Source organism: Rhinolophus ferrumequinum, chromosome 23, assembly GCF_004115265.2.
Source record: "Rhinolophus ferrumequinum isolate MPI-CBG mRhiFer1 chromosome 23, mRhiFer1_v1.p, whole genome shotgun sequence".
NCBI lineage: Eukaryota > Metazoa > Chordata > Mammalia > Chiroptera > Rhinolophidae > Rhinolophus > Rhinolophus ferrumequinum.
Window position 1 is genome coordinate 1,189,411 of NC_046306.1, and position 19,219 is coordinate 1,208,629.

At 62.1% G+C, this 19,219-nt stretch overlaps 1 protein-coding gene across 1 annotated transcript in view; it reads left to right on the forward strand.

Moving 5' to 3' along the window:
• LAMA5 (laminin subunit alpha 5) overlaps window positions 1–19,219 on the forward strand; it is a 47,404-nt gene that overhangs the window by 777 nt on the left and 27,408 nt on the right. Inside the window, exons 2-11 of the mRNA XM_033094594.1 lie at window positions 4,190–4,342; window positions 12,438–12,555; window positions 13,254–13,372; window positions 13,551–13,721; window positions 13,868–13,965; window positions 17,000–17,115; window positions 17,498–17,616; window positions 17,739–17,829; window positions 18,003–18,137; window positions 18,221–18,280. Coding sequence (XP_032950485.1) covers window positions 4,190–4,342; window positions 12,438–12,555; window positions 13,254–13,372; window positions 13,551–13,721; window positions 13,868–13,965; window positions 17,000–17,115; window positions 17,498–17,616; window positions 17,739–17,829; window positions 18,003–18,137; window positions 18,221–18,280 — 1,180 coding nt within the window. The remainder of the gene's footprint in view (window positions 1–4,189; window positions 4,343–12,437; window positions 12,556–13,253; window positions 13,373–13,550; window positions 13,722–13,867; window positions 13,966–16,999; window positions 17,116–17,497; window positions 17,617–17,738; window positions 17,830–18,002; window positions 18,138–18,220; window positions 18,281–19,219) is intronic.

The following is a 19,219-nucleotide window of genomic DNA, read 5'->3' on the forward strand; positions in this document are numbered from 1 at the left end:
GGAGGGGCGCTGGCGCCCAGTCCCTGGCGGCCCCAAGTCCCGGGATCCCGGCGAGGCGGGGCTTAGTGGCCTCCGCCTGCTGCCTGCGGGGAGGGGGTGGACCGCTCCTCCTTCCCTCGGGACAGGCTGGAACCTGCTGTGGTCGGGATGGGAGGCAGGGATCAGACAGGAGGCTTTCACTGCCTACAGCAAAGAGTTGAAGCTCTCCCCACTGGGGATCTAGGGACTGGGTGGGACCCTCAAGGTGGGGGAGGGCGGCAAACAGCGGAAGTTTTAACTGGGGGTGCCAATTGGGCGCACTATCGGGGGCAGCGTGTGCGCCACAGGTGGTGCAGAGCGTGGGCTGCAGTCTCCCTGGGGGAGATAGGGCTTCAACCCCTGAAGACCCGCTGGGGGGGCATGCCTGCCCCAGCCTGAGCCTGCAGGTGGGGGACGGGTTAGGTGGCCCTACACATGGACACCTCACCAGGGAAGCAGGGCTTTGAGACCTCCCGATGTGGTGAGCCTCCTCGGCCTCCTGGGCTTAGCCTTGGCCCGGGCGGTGGGAGGGTCTGCTCCAGGGCTCCCTGATACCCCATGCTAGGCCTATCTTCCCATCCTTGCCAAATCTTAAGGAGAATCTGGGGGCCTCAGGGCTGATGTAAACTGAGCCACTTCCTCCAGGGAGGAGGTCACAGGCAGTAAGAAGTTGGGGGAGGGACCAAGGTAGCTGGAGAGTCCATTCACTGGGCCCCTTCAATGCCTGCCTTCCAACCGCCCTCGGCCCCCAGTGCAGGCAGTTGCTGACAGGGTTCCTGGTGTGGCAGAGAGATCCTGGGACAGAAGTGTTGCCTCCTCGGGCTCCTGGACTCCCCTGCATGCTCTCCTCTAAACTAAGCCCAGCACAGCTGCTATGGGGGGGTCTCAAGCCCACATTTCAGATGGAAAAACTGAGGCCTGGAAAGGCACAGATACCTGCTGGAAGCCCCACAGCCAGACCAGGATCTCTGTGGAAACTTGGGCCCCTGCTGGGGCCCTTGGCACATTTGGTTGACGTTATAGGGGCCGAGTCTAGGGAAGGAGCTTGTGTGGGGGTCCCCAAAACTGCCTCAGGGGCTTGGCTGAGCCCCCGCGGCCCCTCCTTGCTGCTCAGCTGAGATTCAGCCATTAGGGCAGCGCAGGTCACCTCGGAACCCCAGCCGGTCACCTCGGAACCCCAGGGTACTCTGCAGGCTCTTGAGGAGGGGCAGCTGCAGGGGTCCCTGCAGGGGATGGGGACGTTTTATTGCCCCCAGGGCTTAAAGGAGCAGCCTGTGGCCAGGGATCAAAGCCCCTCTCTTCTGCCTCTCCTTAGCTTCAAGGTTTTCCTCCCAGACCTCAGGTTCCTCGTCTATGAAATGGGCACCACGTGAGGGCCTGCTTCACCAGGAGTTGGAGCCCGGGAAGCCATCTGTCATACAGTGACTTCTTCACAGCCATGGCAGCCTGGTGTTATGTGCCACGGAACTGGCCCTGAATGAAAAGTGTCTGCCCTGGTCGCCCAGCCCACAATCTAGCAAGAGAGGCAAAAGCTTCCCGTTGGAAGCCTGAGGCCCTCAGCCACGAGGCTGCCGGGGCAGGGGATGGGAGACAGACCAGCAGCCGGATGGGCACCGGTGTGACCTCCGACAAGTCCCTGGACTGGCTGGCACCTGTGCCCTCTCCTCTGGGACCGGGGTCTGCTCAGTGCCCTGGTCTCTGACTGGATTGCTGATAGAGCCTTGTCTGCAGGCCCCGTGTGGTGGCGAGTGGCAGTGGCAGGGTACAGGAGGTGCCAGGGAGGTGAAACCCACCTTCTCTCCACAAGACTTCTCTCCAGTCTTGTGCCAGCATGGGGGAGATGGGTCATGGAGGACATGGGACCCAAGGCTGCCGTCCAGCAGCTCCTAGGGGGCCCCTGGAGGGTATGGGACAGAAGCTGGCGGGGGGGATTCCAACTGGGGCCTGGGAGAGGCCTGCTGGGCGAGGCGGTCTGTGCACTGGAGCAGGCAGAGGGCAACTCCCGTCTGGCCCTGCGCAGCCTCAGGTGGGCATGGGAGGAATTCCGGGCTGGCCTCACCCCCAGGGGAAGTTAGGGCTGGTGACTCACGAGGAGGGGAAGTTCTTATCGCTGCTCCCTATTTCCTAGCTCTGTTCCCAGCACGACCCTCTACAGCACACGGGTGGAGGGAGCCCGAGCAGAAATGCCGGCAGGGAGGCACTGAGGGCCCCCCGCTGTGGCCATGTGAGGACCACTGGAATTACCTCTCCCTGACTCTCTGGGTGGGCCTGAGCAGAACCTTCTCTGGGCCCCCTTGACCCTTGACCCATTCCCTGCACAGTGCTCAGAGTCCTGGGGGGGGGGTGTCTTGACAACAGTCAGCCTCGTCTGGAAGGCACACCCCCAGCCAGATGGCCCTGCCCACCTCCTCCTCCTGACCACCCACCCCGCCAGGCCCCCAATGGCCTGCACCCATGTGCATGGTACTTTCGGTGACACCCTTGAACCCCTCTTCTGCTTGCCCCGAGAGCCCCCGCAGGCCCGGGAGCCATAGCCCCAGGTTGCCCTTCAGGTGTCATCATCTGAGCTTGGTGATATGGCCGCACAGGTTGTGCCACTTCTCTGGGTGTCCTCCATTGCTCTAGCCCCTGGGTGTGGCACCTCTGGGTGGTGAGCTCAGGACCCAAAGCAGGTGTAGCCCCCACCTCTGAGCTCTCAGCCCCCACGGAGGCAGTAAATACAAAATCGTTAATAGCCAGACAATCCCAGGTCTGCAGGTAGAATAAATAAAGTAAGGTGATGCCAGCAGGATGTCAGGGCAGCATCTTGGGTGGTCCAGAGCTGGGTAGGATGCTGCAGAGGAGGTGACATCTGAGCTGAGATGGAGGGCAAGAGGTCAGGGTGCAAACGCCCCAGGCAGGAACAAGGTCTGAGATGGGGCCACCTAAAGCACCCACCACCAGGGGCATGGGGGCCTGCTGCTGCCTGTTGGTCTTGCCCCCCTGGGTGCACAGTGGAAGCCTGGAGCAGACATAATCTGGGAGGTGTGGGGCACTTTTCAGATGTGTGGCCTGGGGCTGGGAGCAGGGCATCCCACGCTCCCACCTCCACCTCCTAGGACAGGTCTGGCCTCCTGGGAGATGGGGAGGGGTGGGGTGGCTGCCTTTCCCAGACAAGGCCTCTCAGCCTCAATCGGTGCCAAGTCCCGGAGGGCTGCCTTTGTGTGCAGAGGGATGGCAGGTCTGGTTTCCTTGGGGCTGGGAGGTTGGGCCTCCACTCTGCCAGCTGCCAGGGCCCAGCCCTGCCCCCACCCCACCGCAGGCTCCCAGCACCTGCTCCTCCCCAGCAGGCCAGGATGCTGCTGGGAGCCCTCTGTGCCCCCAGAGGACAGGCCCTTGGCAGGTGTCTGGACTGTGACAGAAGCAGCTGCCTGGCCTGGGGTGGGATCATTAATCCTGGTGTGGCCAGGGCAGGTGGCAGCATTACCCCCACTCTTTGGATGGGGACACTGAGGCTCAGTGGCTGCCGTGACTTGGTCAGGTCCCAGGGCTCGGAAGTGGCAGAGCCAGGAGGTCCGGGCCTTGCTGGATGCCCACATGCCTCCACTGTGGGGCCAGTCCCCACAGGCCACCGGAATGGCTTAGTTTCGTTTCTCTGGAGACCCTAATCCAGATGGCTCTGGGTGAGAGCTCGGCAGGGGTGTTGTGGCACATGGGCTGTTGGAGGGGGGACAGGGGTCTGGCTCTCCTGATCTTCCTGCCCCCTTTCCTCCAAATGATCCCAGCCGTCTGTTCGTAGGGGGCATGTGATTTGTCCCTTAACTTGTCCCTTTCCCTCTCCTCTCTCTCTTTACTGCATGGCTCTTTTTGCCTCAAGACCTTTGTACCAGCAGCCACTCTGCCTGGAGCACCCGCCCCTTACAGTTTGTACCTCAGATGCCACCTCCTCAGAGAGGCCCACCTTGATTTTACCACCTACAGAAGTGCCCCTCTTCTTCCTCACTCTTGCTTCTTCCATAACGGATGTGATCACTGGTCACATGAGCCATATCCCCTGAGTCAAGAATGTAGTAGGTTTGCTAAGAAAATGAATGAATGATGGACGAGGGTCTGAAGACTGGGGATGGGAGGAGGACTAGAGGGGGAAGGGATCCAAGCCCTCCTCGGCCATCTGACCACTCTGTCCCCACAGGGCCAGTACTGTGACATCTGCACGTCTGCAAACAGCAACAGAGCACACCCCGTGAGCAACGCCATCGACGGCACAGAGCGCTGGTGGCAGAGCCCGCCACTGTCCCGCGGCTTGGAGTACAATGAGGTCAACGTCACCCTGGACCTGGGCCAGGTAGAGCCCCTTTTTTCGCCTCTGCATTTCCGGCCCTAGGATTCCCCTGGGGCACGGACCAGGAGGTGAGGTGCCCACCCTGAGTAGCCTGGAGCCTGGGCACAGACAGGCGTGGCAGTGGGCGGGCACCTCGTGTGTGTTGTGTCCACACCCCGCGGCACACAGGGGAAGTGAGGGCTGACCTAGGGCGCATGAGAGTTAGGGTGCGGGGTGCTGCGGGTGCAGCATGGAGGCAGGTAGGAATGCCGAGCCTTGGTGTTTGCTCTGAGGAATCCTCTGCGGGGGAACCAGGCTCTGGCTGGAGGGTGTGGGAGGGGCCTCAGGAATGTGCTGGAGGCTGGGGAACGTGGACATTCCTGGGATACCTGTGCTGGGATCCACCCAGGGCTTAGGTGCATGCGGGGGGGGGGGGGGGGGGGGGGGGGTGGGGCCCAGGCATTTCCCAGTGACAGGGAGCCCCCCTTGGTGGACCTGGGCTGTGAAATGGACGGGCAATCCCATTGCCTCCTGGGATCGGTTGGGAGCAGGTGAATGAGGCTGGGCCTGTCTGGGCTCCGGGCTGCAAGGTCCATCTTGCCAGACCCCACCCTGTTCCCAGGGGCTGGGCAGGAGTACTGCACTGCAGACCCAGAGGCCCAAGACCAGTCACCTGTGCTTCTGGCTGAGCCTCCTCCCGCTGTAATCCCGGGGGTGTTAGAGGACAGGTGGTAGTGGTAAAGTGTCTCTGAGAGCCTGCTGGAAGGGCAGGTCCCCGGCAGGTTTGGGGTGCAGCGTCGGGGTACCTTCGCCCCAGCCTGGAGGCCTGCAGGCCTGGTCCAGCGGGCGGTGGGCAGTGAGGGGAGTGGGTTCAAGTCCTAACCAGGGGCCTGGAATTTTGGAGGTAGGACTGGATTGGCTGTTATGTCACCAGAGTGGGGGAGGTGGAGCTGGGGAGAGCCCGGAGGTCCTGGGCGCCCTGCCTGCAGGTCCCAGGGCTGGAAGGGTTACCTGGCCCACGTCCTGTTCTGGGAGCCTGGGAGGGCCCTCACAGCCACGTGGGAGGGTAGTAGGGAAGCGGGGCAGCCCCCAGCCCTGGTCAGGTGACTTCTTCTTGCCCCTCCCTCTCCCCCCCCTCCTGGAGGGACAGGTCTGGCCAGGCTGGGGGAGGGGTGACGGCCCTAGCTGGGGGCACAGTGGCCCAGTTTCCATGGCAACCGCTGAGTGACCTCAGAGCAGGTGGGCATGCCTGCCCCGCCCAGCCTCAGTGCAGTGGTGGGCTGAGGAGCTCGCATGGCCCCCCACCCCCCTAGGCCCTGCGCCCCAAGCTGCTGTCTCCACACCTGTGAACCCTGCCTGAGATGGGGCCACAGGCCCTCATTTGCTTTGTAGACTGGCCCCAGGCCAGGTCTGGGTGCGCACCTTACCTCTCTCTGCCTCCGTTTCCCCAATCATAAAATGACACGAAGGGCAGAGGCCCATTTCCAGGGCTGTGTGGAGGGAGATGACCCACGCATCCATCTAGACGGGAGTCCTTCTCTGTCCCCCCACCCTCCCTCCCTTTTTTCCGCCCACTCATCCACCCTCTTTCCATCGACCTGTTTTTCCCTCCCCAGTCCTCTTTCCCTAACCGCCCATGAACAGACCAAAGCCCCTGACTAGGTTTGGGCCAAGGGGCTGGCAGCCCTGTCGGGGTGGGGGTAGGGGAGCACGGCGACGGCCCACCTGTGTGCTTTGATGCTGGGTGGGCCGGTGGGCCCCGTTCCCAGCTCCACGGCTGAGCGGGCCTCTGAGCCATGGTGTTACTCCAGGAGAAAACTGGGAAAGGGACCTCATTGCCCCTTCCTCCCGGAGCCAGAGCCAGAGCCGTGACTGGGTCCCTTCGGGGTGTCCCCACTTGCTGGGGTTGGGGTCGGAGACTGGGTCCTGCCATCGCTGGTCTGGGGCAGAAGGGACCATGGGGTAGGAAGTGAGAGCTCTGGGGGACCAGTGGAGGCGGCCAGGCAATAGCCTTGGGGGGAGGCATTTTGGAGGCCTGGGCCTGGAGCGTGTCCAGCTGGCCCTCACAGTGACCCTGGGTCTGGTGACGGGATGTCCCCAGGGCAGCACAGCTCCCCGTGCAGATCAGGGACAGACAGGGTGGGAGGGCCCAGCCCAGGGGCAGAGCCCGGGATCCCGACCCCTGACTGGGGCTCCCCCACTTAGGACGTCCTGGGAGGCTCTGGTCGAGGCATGGGGCTGGGGCTTCCACCAGGAAATGGGGCTGAGTGGGCAGCAGGCCTGGGCACTCCCCATGACAGGCTGCCAGCAGCCTTTGTTCTGGGATCTGGAGCGGATGCCCTGGAAACGGGGTGGGGGCAGCTGACACAGGGCATCGGGAGGCTTCCTGCCCCTGGGAAGACTGGAAAGGGGTCTGTGGGCTGCAGCACAGCTCCCGTCTCTCGCCAGGGCTGGAGGCTGGGCCCCTCAGTGTCTGCCTGTTGGGGCAGAGGAGCCTTGTGGGGCCAGTTAACCTGCCCCTTCTCCAGGGGTCACACCTTTCCCATGGTGGGGGTGTTCGACCCTCTTCCTTCTCATGTTGTACATAGAGAAACTGAGGCTCCAGGAGCCGCGTCCTGGCTGGGGAGGGCATGGGGGGCCTGGGCTTTGGTGCCCTGCCTGCTCGTTGTGTGGCCCTCAGCCAGAAATCTCAGATCTGAGCGGACCGGCCACCGGTCTGAGCATTGCTAGGTCTGGCCGCAGGGTCAGGAAGGCTCCACGGCTGGGGACGGAGGGGCAGTTTCCCATGTCCCAGTGGTGACTTGCCTGGGGTCCCCCCAGGGACCAGAGGTTCTTGCTTGTCTCCTTTCTCCCACTTTGGGCCTCCGGCTGCCTCTGGCTCCCCCTTCTCTGGACCCAGGGCAAGGCAGGTTCTGACCCAGTGCCCTGCTGCCCCTGGGGCTCTGCCATGGGGTCCCAGGCCCTGTCCCCACTCAGCCCAGTCGTTTTAAGGAGCTGGGCAGGTGAGTTGGGGCTCCCTCTCAGGACATGTCTCCCTGGAGGCCTGGCCGTGGGGGAGCCCCACGCCTTGCCTGCACCTACAGCCCACATTCCCCAGATCTGGCTTCAAGTAAGGAGTGCTGGTGCCCTGTGGTGGGGCAGGTCTGCCCAGGGCTGGAGGCCAGGTGGGGTGCAGGGGTGAAGGTGCAGGGGGGTACTGAGGCTGGCCTTGGGCTGGAGGCTGGGGTGGTTGGCTGTGACGCCAACAGTGTTGGTTGGGGACTAGAAATGCCAGGTGAGTGGTGCGTGCCCTCCCTGGGGCACAGGGGGGCAGCTCAGGGGGTAGCATGCCAGGAAGCAGAGCTCCCGTGAGGCTGCTACACTGGAGGGTGGCACTCGCTGGCACCTGGGGAACTGAGCGCACACATGCAGACACTGAGACCCTGTACTGGTGTCTGGAGGAGAGCCAGGGCTTGGCCGCGGCCGGGAAACCTGGCCTCCGTGCCTCAGTTTCCCCTCTGTACATGGTGGGGTGAGAGCATGTGCCCACGGCCTTTGCATCTTGGCAAGGGCCCCAGACACATGGGCTGCTTTGGTCGGCCCCCCAGTTCTGGGTGGCATGCGTTCAGAGGCTGGCCAGCTCGGGGCTCCCAGGGCAAGCCTCCTGGTCCAGGCGTGCCTGCTGGCCTGACTTCCCGGCCTCGCTGGGCGCTCAGCCATGTGGCCGGTGCCCCAGCAGGGTCAATGAGGTTATTCCAGGGGAGCGGTAGGAAGTACGGCTGGGGCTGGCCAGGCTCTGGTTACAGAGCCCAGCGGCCGGGACAGGTGTGGAGGCTGGACCGGACATGGCCCCTTGAGCTGGGCTCCCTGAGGGAGGAGAGTGGGGGTGGTCGTGCGTGGCCAGCCTGAGGCACCCCCTGCTCGGGCCCCTCATCTCCTCGTGAGAATCAACGAAATCCTGCCTCTGCTTGTCCTTTGCTCGGAGGACACGGGGCCGTTTGTCCCCGGCCTGGGTGTCCTGCTGCTGGCACACTCACCCTCGGCAGCCACACACAGCCATTCTGGACTGCTTGTCTCTGCTCACTCTGGGCACACACAGAAGCCCCCCGCCATCTCACACTGGACCCCGCAGACCCTGTTGGCTCCCAAAGGCTCCTGTTTTCCATCTGTTTTTCAACAAGCCCCCAATGTTAACCTCCAGCAGTACTGCTCACCAGAGACTAAACTGTTTGGGTTTTGGGGTCCCTTGGGATAAACTCCACTTCGTTTGGCTGACCATCTGGCCTGACCTGGGCCAGGCTGCAAGGAGTAGGGGATGGGAGCGGGGACCTGTGGGCTGAGCCTAGGCCTGAAAACACCCCTTCAAGGCAGGGGGCCCAAGACAGCCCTGGGGTGGTTGAGGGTCTCTGAACTGCCCCCAGACTCCCCTCCATCGAGGTGCTGGACCACGCCAGGCATTTGCTCTCCACTCTACCTGGTGAGCTCCTGCCCACCTGTCAGGGGCCCCTCTACCCCCACCCATTCCCTGAACGTCTCCCGTCCCTGCTCTGCACACCTGTGCATTGGGTACCGCCCAGCAGAGCCTGGTCCCTGGGGCCTCAACTGTCCTCTCTGAATTGCCATGTTTCACTTGTCTTTCCAGCAGTGGCTTTTCTACTCCCCATCTCTCCTGGAGCTGGTCCATGAGTGGCCCGGTTTTGGGCTCCCTGACCTGGTGTGTGGACAGCCACGCTTATTTACCCAGTTGGGGGCCTGAGTGGACACGCCTGGCCTGCCCTGCCCTGTCCGGGCCCTGCTGACCCCTGCTGTGGCGTTTATCCTTATCAGGATTTCCAGATGGGGTCTCTGCTGAGAGGGTGGGCACATTGGGGAGAGGGCAAGCCCGGGGCTAGGTCAGGTGGGTTCAGCGCATAGGCATGGAGGCTCCCCAGCAGTCTGGGGGCGGGGGTCCAGGTCTGGGTGTCCCGGTGTTCATTCTGGCCCGGACGCTGGCTCTAGGAGGGGCTTCCTGCCTCCAGCCGGCCTCTGCCCAGGACCCCGGCCCACGGGCCCTGCTTCCTGCAGAGCCAGGCTGAGTCATAGACTGCCTGGTGATTCAGGCAGTGGGGGCTGGGCCCTCCTCTCCCAGGACGGGCACAAAGGGCCAGCCTGGGTCTCCCGGCTCTGACCATCTTACACTCCCGGGGTTCCAGCCAGGGCCCTGCCCTGGTGACATAGGTGCCTGAGCCCAAGAGGCTGTGGCCAGCTGTCACCCTCTGCCCCAGCTTCTCCCGAGGGGTGCAGAGGCCCTGCTGGGGCCTGCAGCACTTTTCCTAGCCTTCCCTGTGGTGTCAGCCCTGCCCCGGTGCACTCCCCTCCCCTCCCCTCTGCCTCCGGACACCAAAGTGTGGTGTAGTGTCAGGTACTCTCTGCAGCATCCCTGCTAGGTGGCCGCTGGCTTCTGCTTGTCCCGCTCCAGGGACAGGTGGCGACGTCCTATATAAGGCTCTCAGAGCCGTCACACCATCTTGAAAGGCCCTGTGCCCTGCCTGACTCCTGGGCTTTGCACCTCTGCTGTGTTTGTCTTTCCACTGCTCCCGTTTGTCTTTCTGCTGCCCAGAGAGGGGAGGTGACTTCCCAGGGCCACACAGCCCCTGGTGCCTCCTGCTCAGGCCCCAGCACCCCCACCCCTACCCCGTCAGGCAGTGGTCCGGAGACAGATGCTCTCCTGGGGGGCCCTGGCCCTCCACAGACAGGCTGGGGGTGGGGGCTGGGGGTGCGGTGGCCGAGAGGTCTGGCTGCTGTCCTGGAGGCATGCCTGCCCCAAAATAGCCAGATGGTTAAAAATAACTCAGGAGGCTTTTGTTTGGCTTTTGCTTTAAAAGACGTTTTTTCCTTCTGCAGAGAACTGTAGCAGCGGGAAAGGTCAGCAGTGGGCCTGGCGGGGGTGTGGGGTGTGGGGTGTTGGGGGGGCCGTGTCCAGGGAGACCAGAGGTTTGCCTCCCTCCCGGGTCATGCCCAGTGTGGGAACAGATGGGGAGCGCTGGGTGCATGCCTTTCCTCCCCTCCAGCCTGGGCCGGGACCTGGGGACAGATGACCAGGTGGTCAGACGGACAGGATGTGGACCTCCGTAGCCACATCCCCGGGTGCCAGGCATGGGGTAGGAGTTTCCGTGCCACCCTTGTTCTGCCTGATCAGGCTTCAAATCAATATTTGTGCAAGCGCTCTCAGCTGGGAAAAATGCAATCGGCCCGCCGACCTGACCCGGGGGAGGGACAGAGCTGGCCAGCGGAGGGTGCAGCCTGGTGGCCTCACTCAAGGGAAAGGCGGGGGTGGGTCCCAGGGGCTGGGCGGGAGCCTTTCATCTCCTTCGGGATCTTCTGCGTGTGCTGCACGCCCCCCCCACCCCCGCCCCAGCCGGTGTCTGTGACTCACGCATACCCAGGCCTCCGGACCCCGCCCTGACCCCCTTCCTCACGAAGACCTCTCCTGGCACAGGGGCCATCCAAAGTCCCCCAGGGCTCCCCGGAATGCCTGTGTGCAGGGTGCGTCCCCTGTGGGCTCGTCTCCCTCCCCTGACTGGACAGGCCCAGGGGAAGATGACCTCAGAGCCTGGCAGTGGGTAAATAGGTTGTGCCCCCCCCACCCCAGGGAAAGGCCACTTGGCTTGATGCAGGCAGGCCTTCCAGGAAGGGCAGGACTCAACAGGCGTGTCCAGGATCCTGGGACCGTGCCCCTGCCGGCATTCTTAGCAGCCTGTGCCTCCTGAGGGCTGGGCCACGAGGGGTCCACCATCCCTCTATGTGGTCACCACAGCGGCCTCAGGCTGATAAGTGCTGGGGGTGGAGGGGTGACTGGACCTCAGGCAGGGAGCCTTGCTCTGCCTCCGCTCGTCTGGGGCAAAAATCCAGATCAGTGGACACCAGAAGGGGACCTGCTTCCCTGGGCTGGGCAGGGCTCCACTGAGGGTGCAGGGGGTGGCCTGAATGTGACGTCACCCTCGAGGTCAGTGGACAGTTCCAAGCCTACCTGGTGTGGTACCCCTGTGAGCGTGCCCCGAGTGGGGGGTGGGCATCCCCCCACATGTAGCATGTTCACCAGCCACGTTCTCTGCCTGTGTCTGGGGCCTCCCACTCCTGAATGCAGACTGGGGGTGTCTGTGTCCCCCCGCTCACCCTGCTCAGTCTCCTTGGAGCCCAGAGCCCAGCCTGGACAATGCCCGTCTACTTTGTTGTTCCCTTGGTTTTGGGGCCGAGGGGGAGGAACCACAGTCCTTCCCCGTGGGAGGCGGAGCCTGGCGTGGGCACCTCTGTGTGTGGGGCACAGTGACACGTGTCAGGGGTGTGAGGGTGCAGCCTGCTCATGTGCCCACCCTCTCGGGGGTCTGGGTGGCCCAGCCTGGACATCGAGGCCACCGGCTGGGCAGGTGATTCTGCCTGAGCCCAGGGCTATACCCAGTGGCCCCATTACCCTTCCTAGGAGCTGTGGTCCGGGGTCATGGCTCCAGGCGCTGACGTGGGGACCCCCTTTGCCTCATGCTTCATGGATTGCCTTTGGCAGCGAGAGCCCAGCTCCCCATTTTCCAGTCTGTCTCCCCGCCTGGGGCCTTGTGACAATGGCAGGGGCTGGGCCCTAGCTGCTCCAGGCCACCTGCCCCTGGGGCCTCAGTGGCTGGGGGCTGGTCGGCAAGTGGAAGGCAGGTTCCAAGTTGGTTCTGAGTATGATGTGGGATGACCAGGGGCCCCATCGCAGGAGTAGGGGTCACCTGCCAGCTCTGTGAGGAGACCAGGCTCACTTGGGAGCTGGGGCGCTGCCTGGGCCCTGTGGACGACCTGCCCCATGTGCCCTGGCACCACCAGGCCTGTCTCAGCCTCAGAGCCCAGGGGCCAGTGTGGCCCAGGGGCCTGGGGCAGGGATGGGGAGGCAGGCGGGTCTGGGCCCTGGGCCAACACACCCCCAGACCCGGGAGGGGAGCCCTCAGAAATGGTGGTGTCCTGGGGAAGGCCTCAGTGGCCACTGGCCAGTCAGCCAGGCCAGGGGCTACTCCCTGAGCCAGGAGGCCCTCTCAGGCAAACCCACAGATGTCTACTGTGGAGAAGGGAGCCTCTCAATGGCAGGGCGGGGGGACCCTCAGGTCGTCAACACCCTCACCACCCACAGGTTTTCCATGTGGCCTACGTGCTCATCAAGTTCGCTAACGCCCCTCGGCCGGACCTCTGGGTGCTAGAGCGGTCCATGGACTTCGGCCACACCTACCAGCCGTGGCAGTACTTTGCCTGTGAGTCTCCCAGAGCCAGGGGCTGGCTGGGGTGGGGGGGGTGTCCCCTGGGATGGGCTGTCATTACCGTGCTCTCTCACGCCTGGCTTCTGCCTGGGTCAGGACTGCTGGGTGCGCGTCCCCAAAGGCAGGTGGGGGGAGCGGTTCCCGTCCCTGACGTGGAACCCACAGTCCCCATGCAGTCTCTTGGCTCCCTCTGGACTGGCTTCATGCTCTGGCAGCTTGTGAGTAACAAAGGTGGCCCACTGAGCTGCCCAGTGGCGAGAGCACGGAGCTCCACGCCCATGCTCCCTGACTGGCCATGTCACGTGCCACCCGGCCCAGTCATGTACGTGGGGTAGCTCTGATTGGGTGGCCCTGGGTCACCCAGTACTCCACGCCTGAGAGTCAGGGCAGGTAGTTGCCTAAAGGGCAGTGGAGAACAGTCTCCCAGCCTGGGGTGAGGGCTGTCAGGGGCCTTATTCTCTGCAGAGAGGCAGCCAGTGTGAGGTGGGCCATTCAGAACCACCGGGCTCAGGCATGGCCCCCGCCAGGCCCTCCAGAGGTTCCCGCGTGCCATTCTCCCTTTGGGGTGGCGGGTGACCCCTCGAGGCAGGGCTGTGCTCCCATCTCAGGGCTGAGGCCATGAGGCTCTGGGGGTCCAGACACGCAGCGGGCCTGGAGTTCTGCACCCTCACCTCCTGGCCTGTCTCTTGCAGCCTCCAAGAGGGACTGCCTTGAACGATTTGGGCCACGGACGCTGGAGCGCATCACGCGGGATGACGATGTCATCTGCACCACAGAGTACTCCCGGATTGTGCCCCTGGAGAATGGCGAGGTGGGCGGACGGCACGGAGGGGGTCCCAGCCGGTGTGCTGTGGTGGGCGGTGTCGGCCCGACCCCGACCCTGACCCTGACCCTGACCCTGACCCCGACCCTGACCCCGACCCCGACCCCGACCCTGACCCCGACCCCGACCCTGACCCTGACCCTGACCCTGACCCTGCTGTCTGCAGATTGTGGTGTCCCTAGTGAACAGGCGTCCGGGGGCCATGAACTTCTCCTACTCACCCCTGCTGCGCGACTTCACCAAAGCCACCAACATCCGCCTGCGCTTCCTGCGCACAAACACGCTGCTGGGCCACCTCATGGGCAAGGCGCTGCGGGACCCCACCGTCACCCGCCGGGTGAGCACGCCAGCTTGATGGGTCCCGTGGAGGGTCGGGGGTGGAGGGGTGCAGGCCGGCAGCGGGGCGGCGTGGGCAGCAGCATAGGGGGCAGGGGGTGGCGGGGCTGGCGTGGACGGCGCCGTGCTCATGGCTGGCGGGTGCAGTACTATTACAGCATCAAGGACATCAGCATCGGCGGTCGCTGTGTCTGCCACGGCCATGCGGACGTCTGCGACGCCAAAGACCCCACAGACCCCTTCAGGTGAGACCTGCTCAACCCCCTCATCTGCTCCCCGATCCCAGGGGAGGACACGTGCTTCCATTGCCTGCCACGTCCCTGGCCCCTGGTGATCTGCACGGGCCGCCACCCTGTGACCTGTTTCTCCAGATGCACAGAAAGGTGCAGGGGCAGCAGAGCTCACCTCCAATCTCACAGTCAAAGCCACACTAAGAGGCAAGCCCCAAACCTCCTCACTGGGGCGGATGGGTCTGGAGAATGGAGGGGCGTGGTCACCCTAGCCGGAGGACTCAGGCCTGCTGCTCCCCTCCCACAGGCCCTCTGGTCGCCCCGGCCTGTCCAGTCTCAGGGTGGCCCTGGGACAGCACAGCTAATTACTCTGGGAAATGAAGTGCCCAGTAGGAACTCGTGAGGGCTGGGAGCAGAGCCCACTGTACTGCCTGGTGTCTGAGGGACAGGCAGGTCTGCCCTCCCCTGCTGGGGCGGCGACTTCCAGCCTCACTCACCTGTACCTGCATGTGGGCTGAGCTCAGCTCACCCTGCCGGGCAGCAGGGGTGCGTGGACTGGGCATCGTCCCCAGAACCACAGACACCAGCGCCCGTCACATACTTACGCCCTGTTGTCCCTGCACCGGACTCCTGGCACCATGGCCTCTCCTCCAGGGAGGCTCCGCCCCTTTGCCTCCATCACCTCCTGCCCCGCCCACTCCCTGCCTGCCACCTGCAGCACCTTCACCGGCATCGCTTTGCTGACTACCTGCCCAGCTCTGTGCTGAACTCCTCCGTCTCCCCTCACTCGCTGTCCCCTTCCCCTTGACTTAGAAGTTACGCATTTGGTCTCAGTCACCTCTGGATGCTGTAACAAAACACAGAGGGCGGCTGATAGCACTTCGCGCCTTGGTTCCGGATGCTGGCCGGTCACTTCCTGGTTCATAGCCAGCATCTCCCTGCTGTGTCCTCACACGGGGCGGAAGGGCAAGCTGCTCGCTGGTGTCCCCTAATAAGGACACGAATCGTGTTAATGAGTGCTCCCCTAGGCCCTCCTCACCTCCCAGAGGCCCCACCTCCAAATACCATCCCGGGGGCTTAGGTTCCACATGGGACTTTTTGGGGGGACACAACCATTCGGTCTGTGCCAGCTGGCAGTGCCACACATGTCTTTTCCAGTTCTGCGTACTGTAGTGGAACCCTGTTTCACAGGCATAGACTGAGCGATGGGCCTGAGGGCGCTCACCCAGGCACAGCCCATGGAGCCGCCCGCGTCTTCCCGATCCTCCGCCCTCATTGTCGCTCCTTCCCAGGACCTCACAGCATCCCCGGGGACTGTCTTCCCTGCAATGCCCCCTTCGTTGCTCTTTCCATGAGACTCTGTTTGTTAGTCATGTCTGAAAATGGCTGTCATGCCCTCACTCGGGGTGAAGCTGTAGCTGACTGCAGAACCCCTGATTGACGGCCGTGTCTCAACACTTCCGAGACATCCGCTCACTGTCTTTTGGTGTCTCTCGGTGCTTGGGAGAGTCTGCTGTTGTCACTCTGCCCCTTCTGGATGTGTCTATAATCGTCTTGGTGCTCGGCAGGTTTCCTCACACTTTTTGAATCTGAGAATATGAGTCTCTGTTCATTCAAGACCCTTCTTGGCCGTTAGCTCTCCCCTATTCTGTCTTTTCTCTTTCTGGAATCCCAGTTATGGTTTCCTTCCGTCTCAGGACTTCTGGGACGTATCCCCACCCCGCTGCCTTCCCAGCTCCCTCCTGGAGAGTTCTTCAGTTCAGAGTCAGTCCCACTGCGTCTGACCTGCTGTGTAGTCCACCCATTGCGGCTTCTATTCAATAATTTTATTTTTCATTTATGGATGTTCTGATGGTTTCTTGTCTTACATCTGCCTATTTTTCATAGCATTGCATTTTTTATGATGTTTTAGATTCCTTTGGTTATAACCTTTAAACATTCTTACTTTACGGTTTCTACCCGATTGCACTGTGAAATTCTTGGGGTCGAGTCATGCTGTTTGTCACGTCGGGAGCCATGCTGCTCTGTTATGCCCGTGTCCCTGGAGTGGGAAGAAGCCCCATGGAGTGGTTTTGCGAGGCCCTTTGCCAAACACCCCAGGGTGTCACCAGGCTAGCACCACTTTTTATGTTAACTTCTTGGTTTAAAGTTGCCCCGACCGTGTAGATTACTGAAAAATCAAACAGCAGCTAGAGGCCCCTGGTTCCAGAGTCAAGACAGATGGCATGTGATTACCTGTCTGTGGCAGGTTATTCCCACTTCCTCATCCACTGAGGCCCTCCAGATGTCCCTGGACTCTGAGGGACAGCAGTATTGACTCCCAAGGCCCTACAAACCTTCATGGGGACAAGGCCAAAGCTGCATGATCAGAGCTCTGGGTCTTACCTTCGTGGACTGGCTTGCAGGGTCTCACATAGCACTGCAGCCGTGATGCTGGCCTGGGACCCAGGAGCACACAACCCGGCCTGGGGCTGCTTCCTGCCCCCACCTCAACTGAGCTGTGGTCTGTCCTGGGGGTGGGGCTTGGCATGGGTGCCTGTGCAGTAGGTGGCTGTAGCCTCGGTTCCCAGCTGAGACCAGCTGTCCCTTGCCCACTGAGCCAACAGGCGCTGTTCTCCAGGATAGCAGGCAGGATTCCAGCCCTCTTGAGTGCTGTCCACCCCCGGCTGGAAGAGGAAGCAGTTCTTGGCCACCTGCCCGGGGAGGTGCCCTGGATGCGTGGGGGTGTCTGGCTGAGCTCAGGGCTGCCTGCTGAGCGAGACCTGGCCCTCGGGGCTAGCCCAGGACGCCGTGGGCTTGGCCTTGGGTCCTGGCCCTGGAGAGGATGGCATAGCCCCAAGGCCCAGTGCCCCAGGCTGACCTGCATGCAAAGGCCATCGCACTGACCACTCAGGCATCGCCTGCCCCAGGCACCACCCACCAATACAAACCCCTGCTGTAGCTCCCACCCTCCACAAAGACCTTGTACAGCCCCTGTTGCCTCTGCTTCCTTGTGTCCCCCTGGGTCCACGGTGGGTCTGAGCCCCTCCTGTGCCCTGTGTCCTCACAGGCTGCAGTGTGCCTGCCAGCACAACACGTGCGGGGGCTCCTGTGACCGCTGCTGCCCCGGCTTCAACCAGCAGCCATGGAAGCCGGCGACGTCTGACAGTGCCAACGAGTGTCAGTGTGAGTGGCCCCACGTGCACACACGGTGCTCACAGATCCACTCACACATGTATTCATATGCCTTTGCTCATGCTTGCACAACAGTCACATGCACACGTTCACACGTGCACACACAACACTCGGGCATACACTCGTACAATGCACACTTGCGTGACGCACATGTACACATGGTGCTCACACTTGTGTGCACATACATAAAATGCTTATACGTTCGCCAATGCACACACGTGTGCTCACACATGCACACACGTGTGCTGTAGGCACACTCGGGCAACACGGCATGTTCTGCCACCCGAGCCCCATCTGGGGTCACCCGTGGTTTGTGGGATGTGTCCCAGCGGTCCTGGCCGGGCTGCCAACAGCTGAGGGCCCTTCTCTCCAGCCTGCAACTGTCACGGCCACGCGCACGACTGCTATTATGACCCCGAGGTGGACCGGACCAATGCCAGCCAGAACCAGGACAGCGTCTACCAGGGCGGCGGCGTGTGCATCGACTGCCAGGTGGGCTGAGTGCATCCGGGCCAGGCCTGCCGTGGGGAGCAGGGGACACCAGGCACTCGGGGAGGGTGGGGCCGCCGTGCTGGGTGGGAGCGCCCGTGACTCAGTGCTCTGCACCACCCCAGCACCACACCACCGGCGTCAACTGTGAGCGCTGCCTGCCAGGCTTCTACCGTGCCCCAGACACTCCCCTGGACTCGCCCCAGGCCTGCCGCCGTGAGTGGGGTCCCCCTGGGGGGCGTCCTGGGGACAGGGATGGCCCGGGCAGGGTGTCCCAGGCCCTCGCCGCTCTGGGAGGCCTGGCCATGGCTCTCATCCTGCTGCCCAGGTTGGTCTCATAGCCCTGGGCTCGGGGTCTCATGACTTCCTGGCCCCTGGTCCCCACCCAGGCTGCAACTGCGAGTCGGACTTCACAGATGGGACGTGTGAGGACCTGACTGGCCGCTGCTACTGCCGGCCGAATTTCACGGGGGAGTGGTGTGACGCGTGTGCTGAGGGCTTCACAGGCTTCCCGCACTGCTACCGTGAGGGGGCCGGCCAGGGGTGGGGGGAGCCCAGGGGGCCCTTTTGTCCTGCCTGGCTGACATGCTACGTCTCCTCCCCTCAGCGATGCCCTCCTCCTACAATGACACTGGGGAACAGGTACTGCCAGCTGGACAGATTGTGAGTAAGTGTCTCCGAGGTCCTCACTGCCCTGGGTCCCACGGGAGCAATGGCGCAGGAGGGGGCCATACAAAGGCCCAGCAGAGAGGGAGGATTTCATTTTCGTCACGTCAATTTTGATTCTTTTATTTGCATGCAAATAATACATGTTCATACTAGAAAACCTTCAAAAATATAAGTAAGCATAAAGTCGAAGCAAAACTTTATCCAGACTCTCACCATCTACAAATCACCCCTCTCCACTGCAAAACCGTTCTCTGTGCGTACACACCCGGCTTTCACAAACATTGACATGTGCTATACGCTGTTTCATAACTGCGTTTTCCACCCACCACAATCCTGTAAACATGTCACTTCTGGTTCTGCACTACACAGAGAGCTGCAGCATTTATTTAACCAACTCTCGATTGTTGGAAATTTAGGTTCTTTCCAATTTTCTATTTTCAGATAACGCGCCAATAAACATCCTTGCAGCTAAAGGTTTCCATAAATACTTATTTTTTTCTGAAGGACAATTTCCCAAAGGAGGTTCTGCCCAGGCTAGACATGCACACGCTAGGACATTCTGGGCCGTAGGCTGCCAAGTTGCTCTCTCCAAATTAAACAGTCTCCCAGCGTTGGGTGGCAGTAGCAGTGTTCACACATGTTAATCAACTCATTGTGTTGACGACATAGCAACAAATATTGTCATCTTGATTTGCATCCACTGGGGAACGCACTCCACCTCCTGACTGTTTCTGGCACTGGGACACGTCTTTGGGTTGATGGTGTGTCATTGTCTAATCAGCAGGTGTCTTCCTTTCATAACAGGACATAAAATAATGGTGTGTTTTATACTCGGTGATGTCGTCGATTAGATTGCGTTTGGAGCTCATTGTTTTCAGCTGCATTTTTTCCTTGTTCACTGGGGCGAGTTCTTTCCACGTTAATTATTACCCATTCC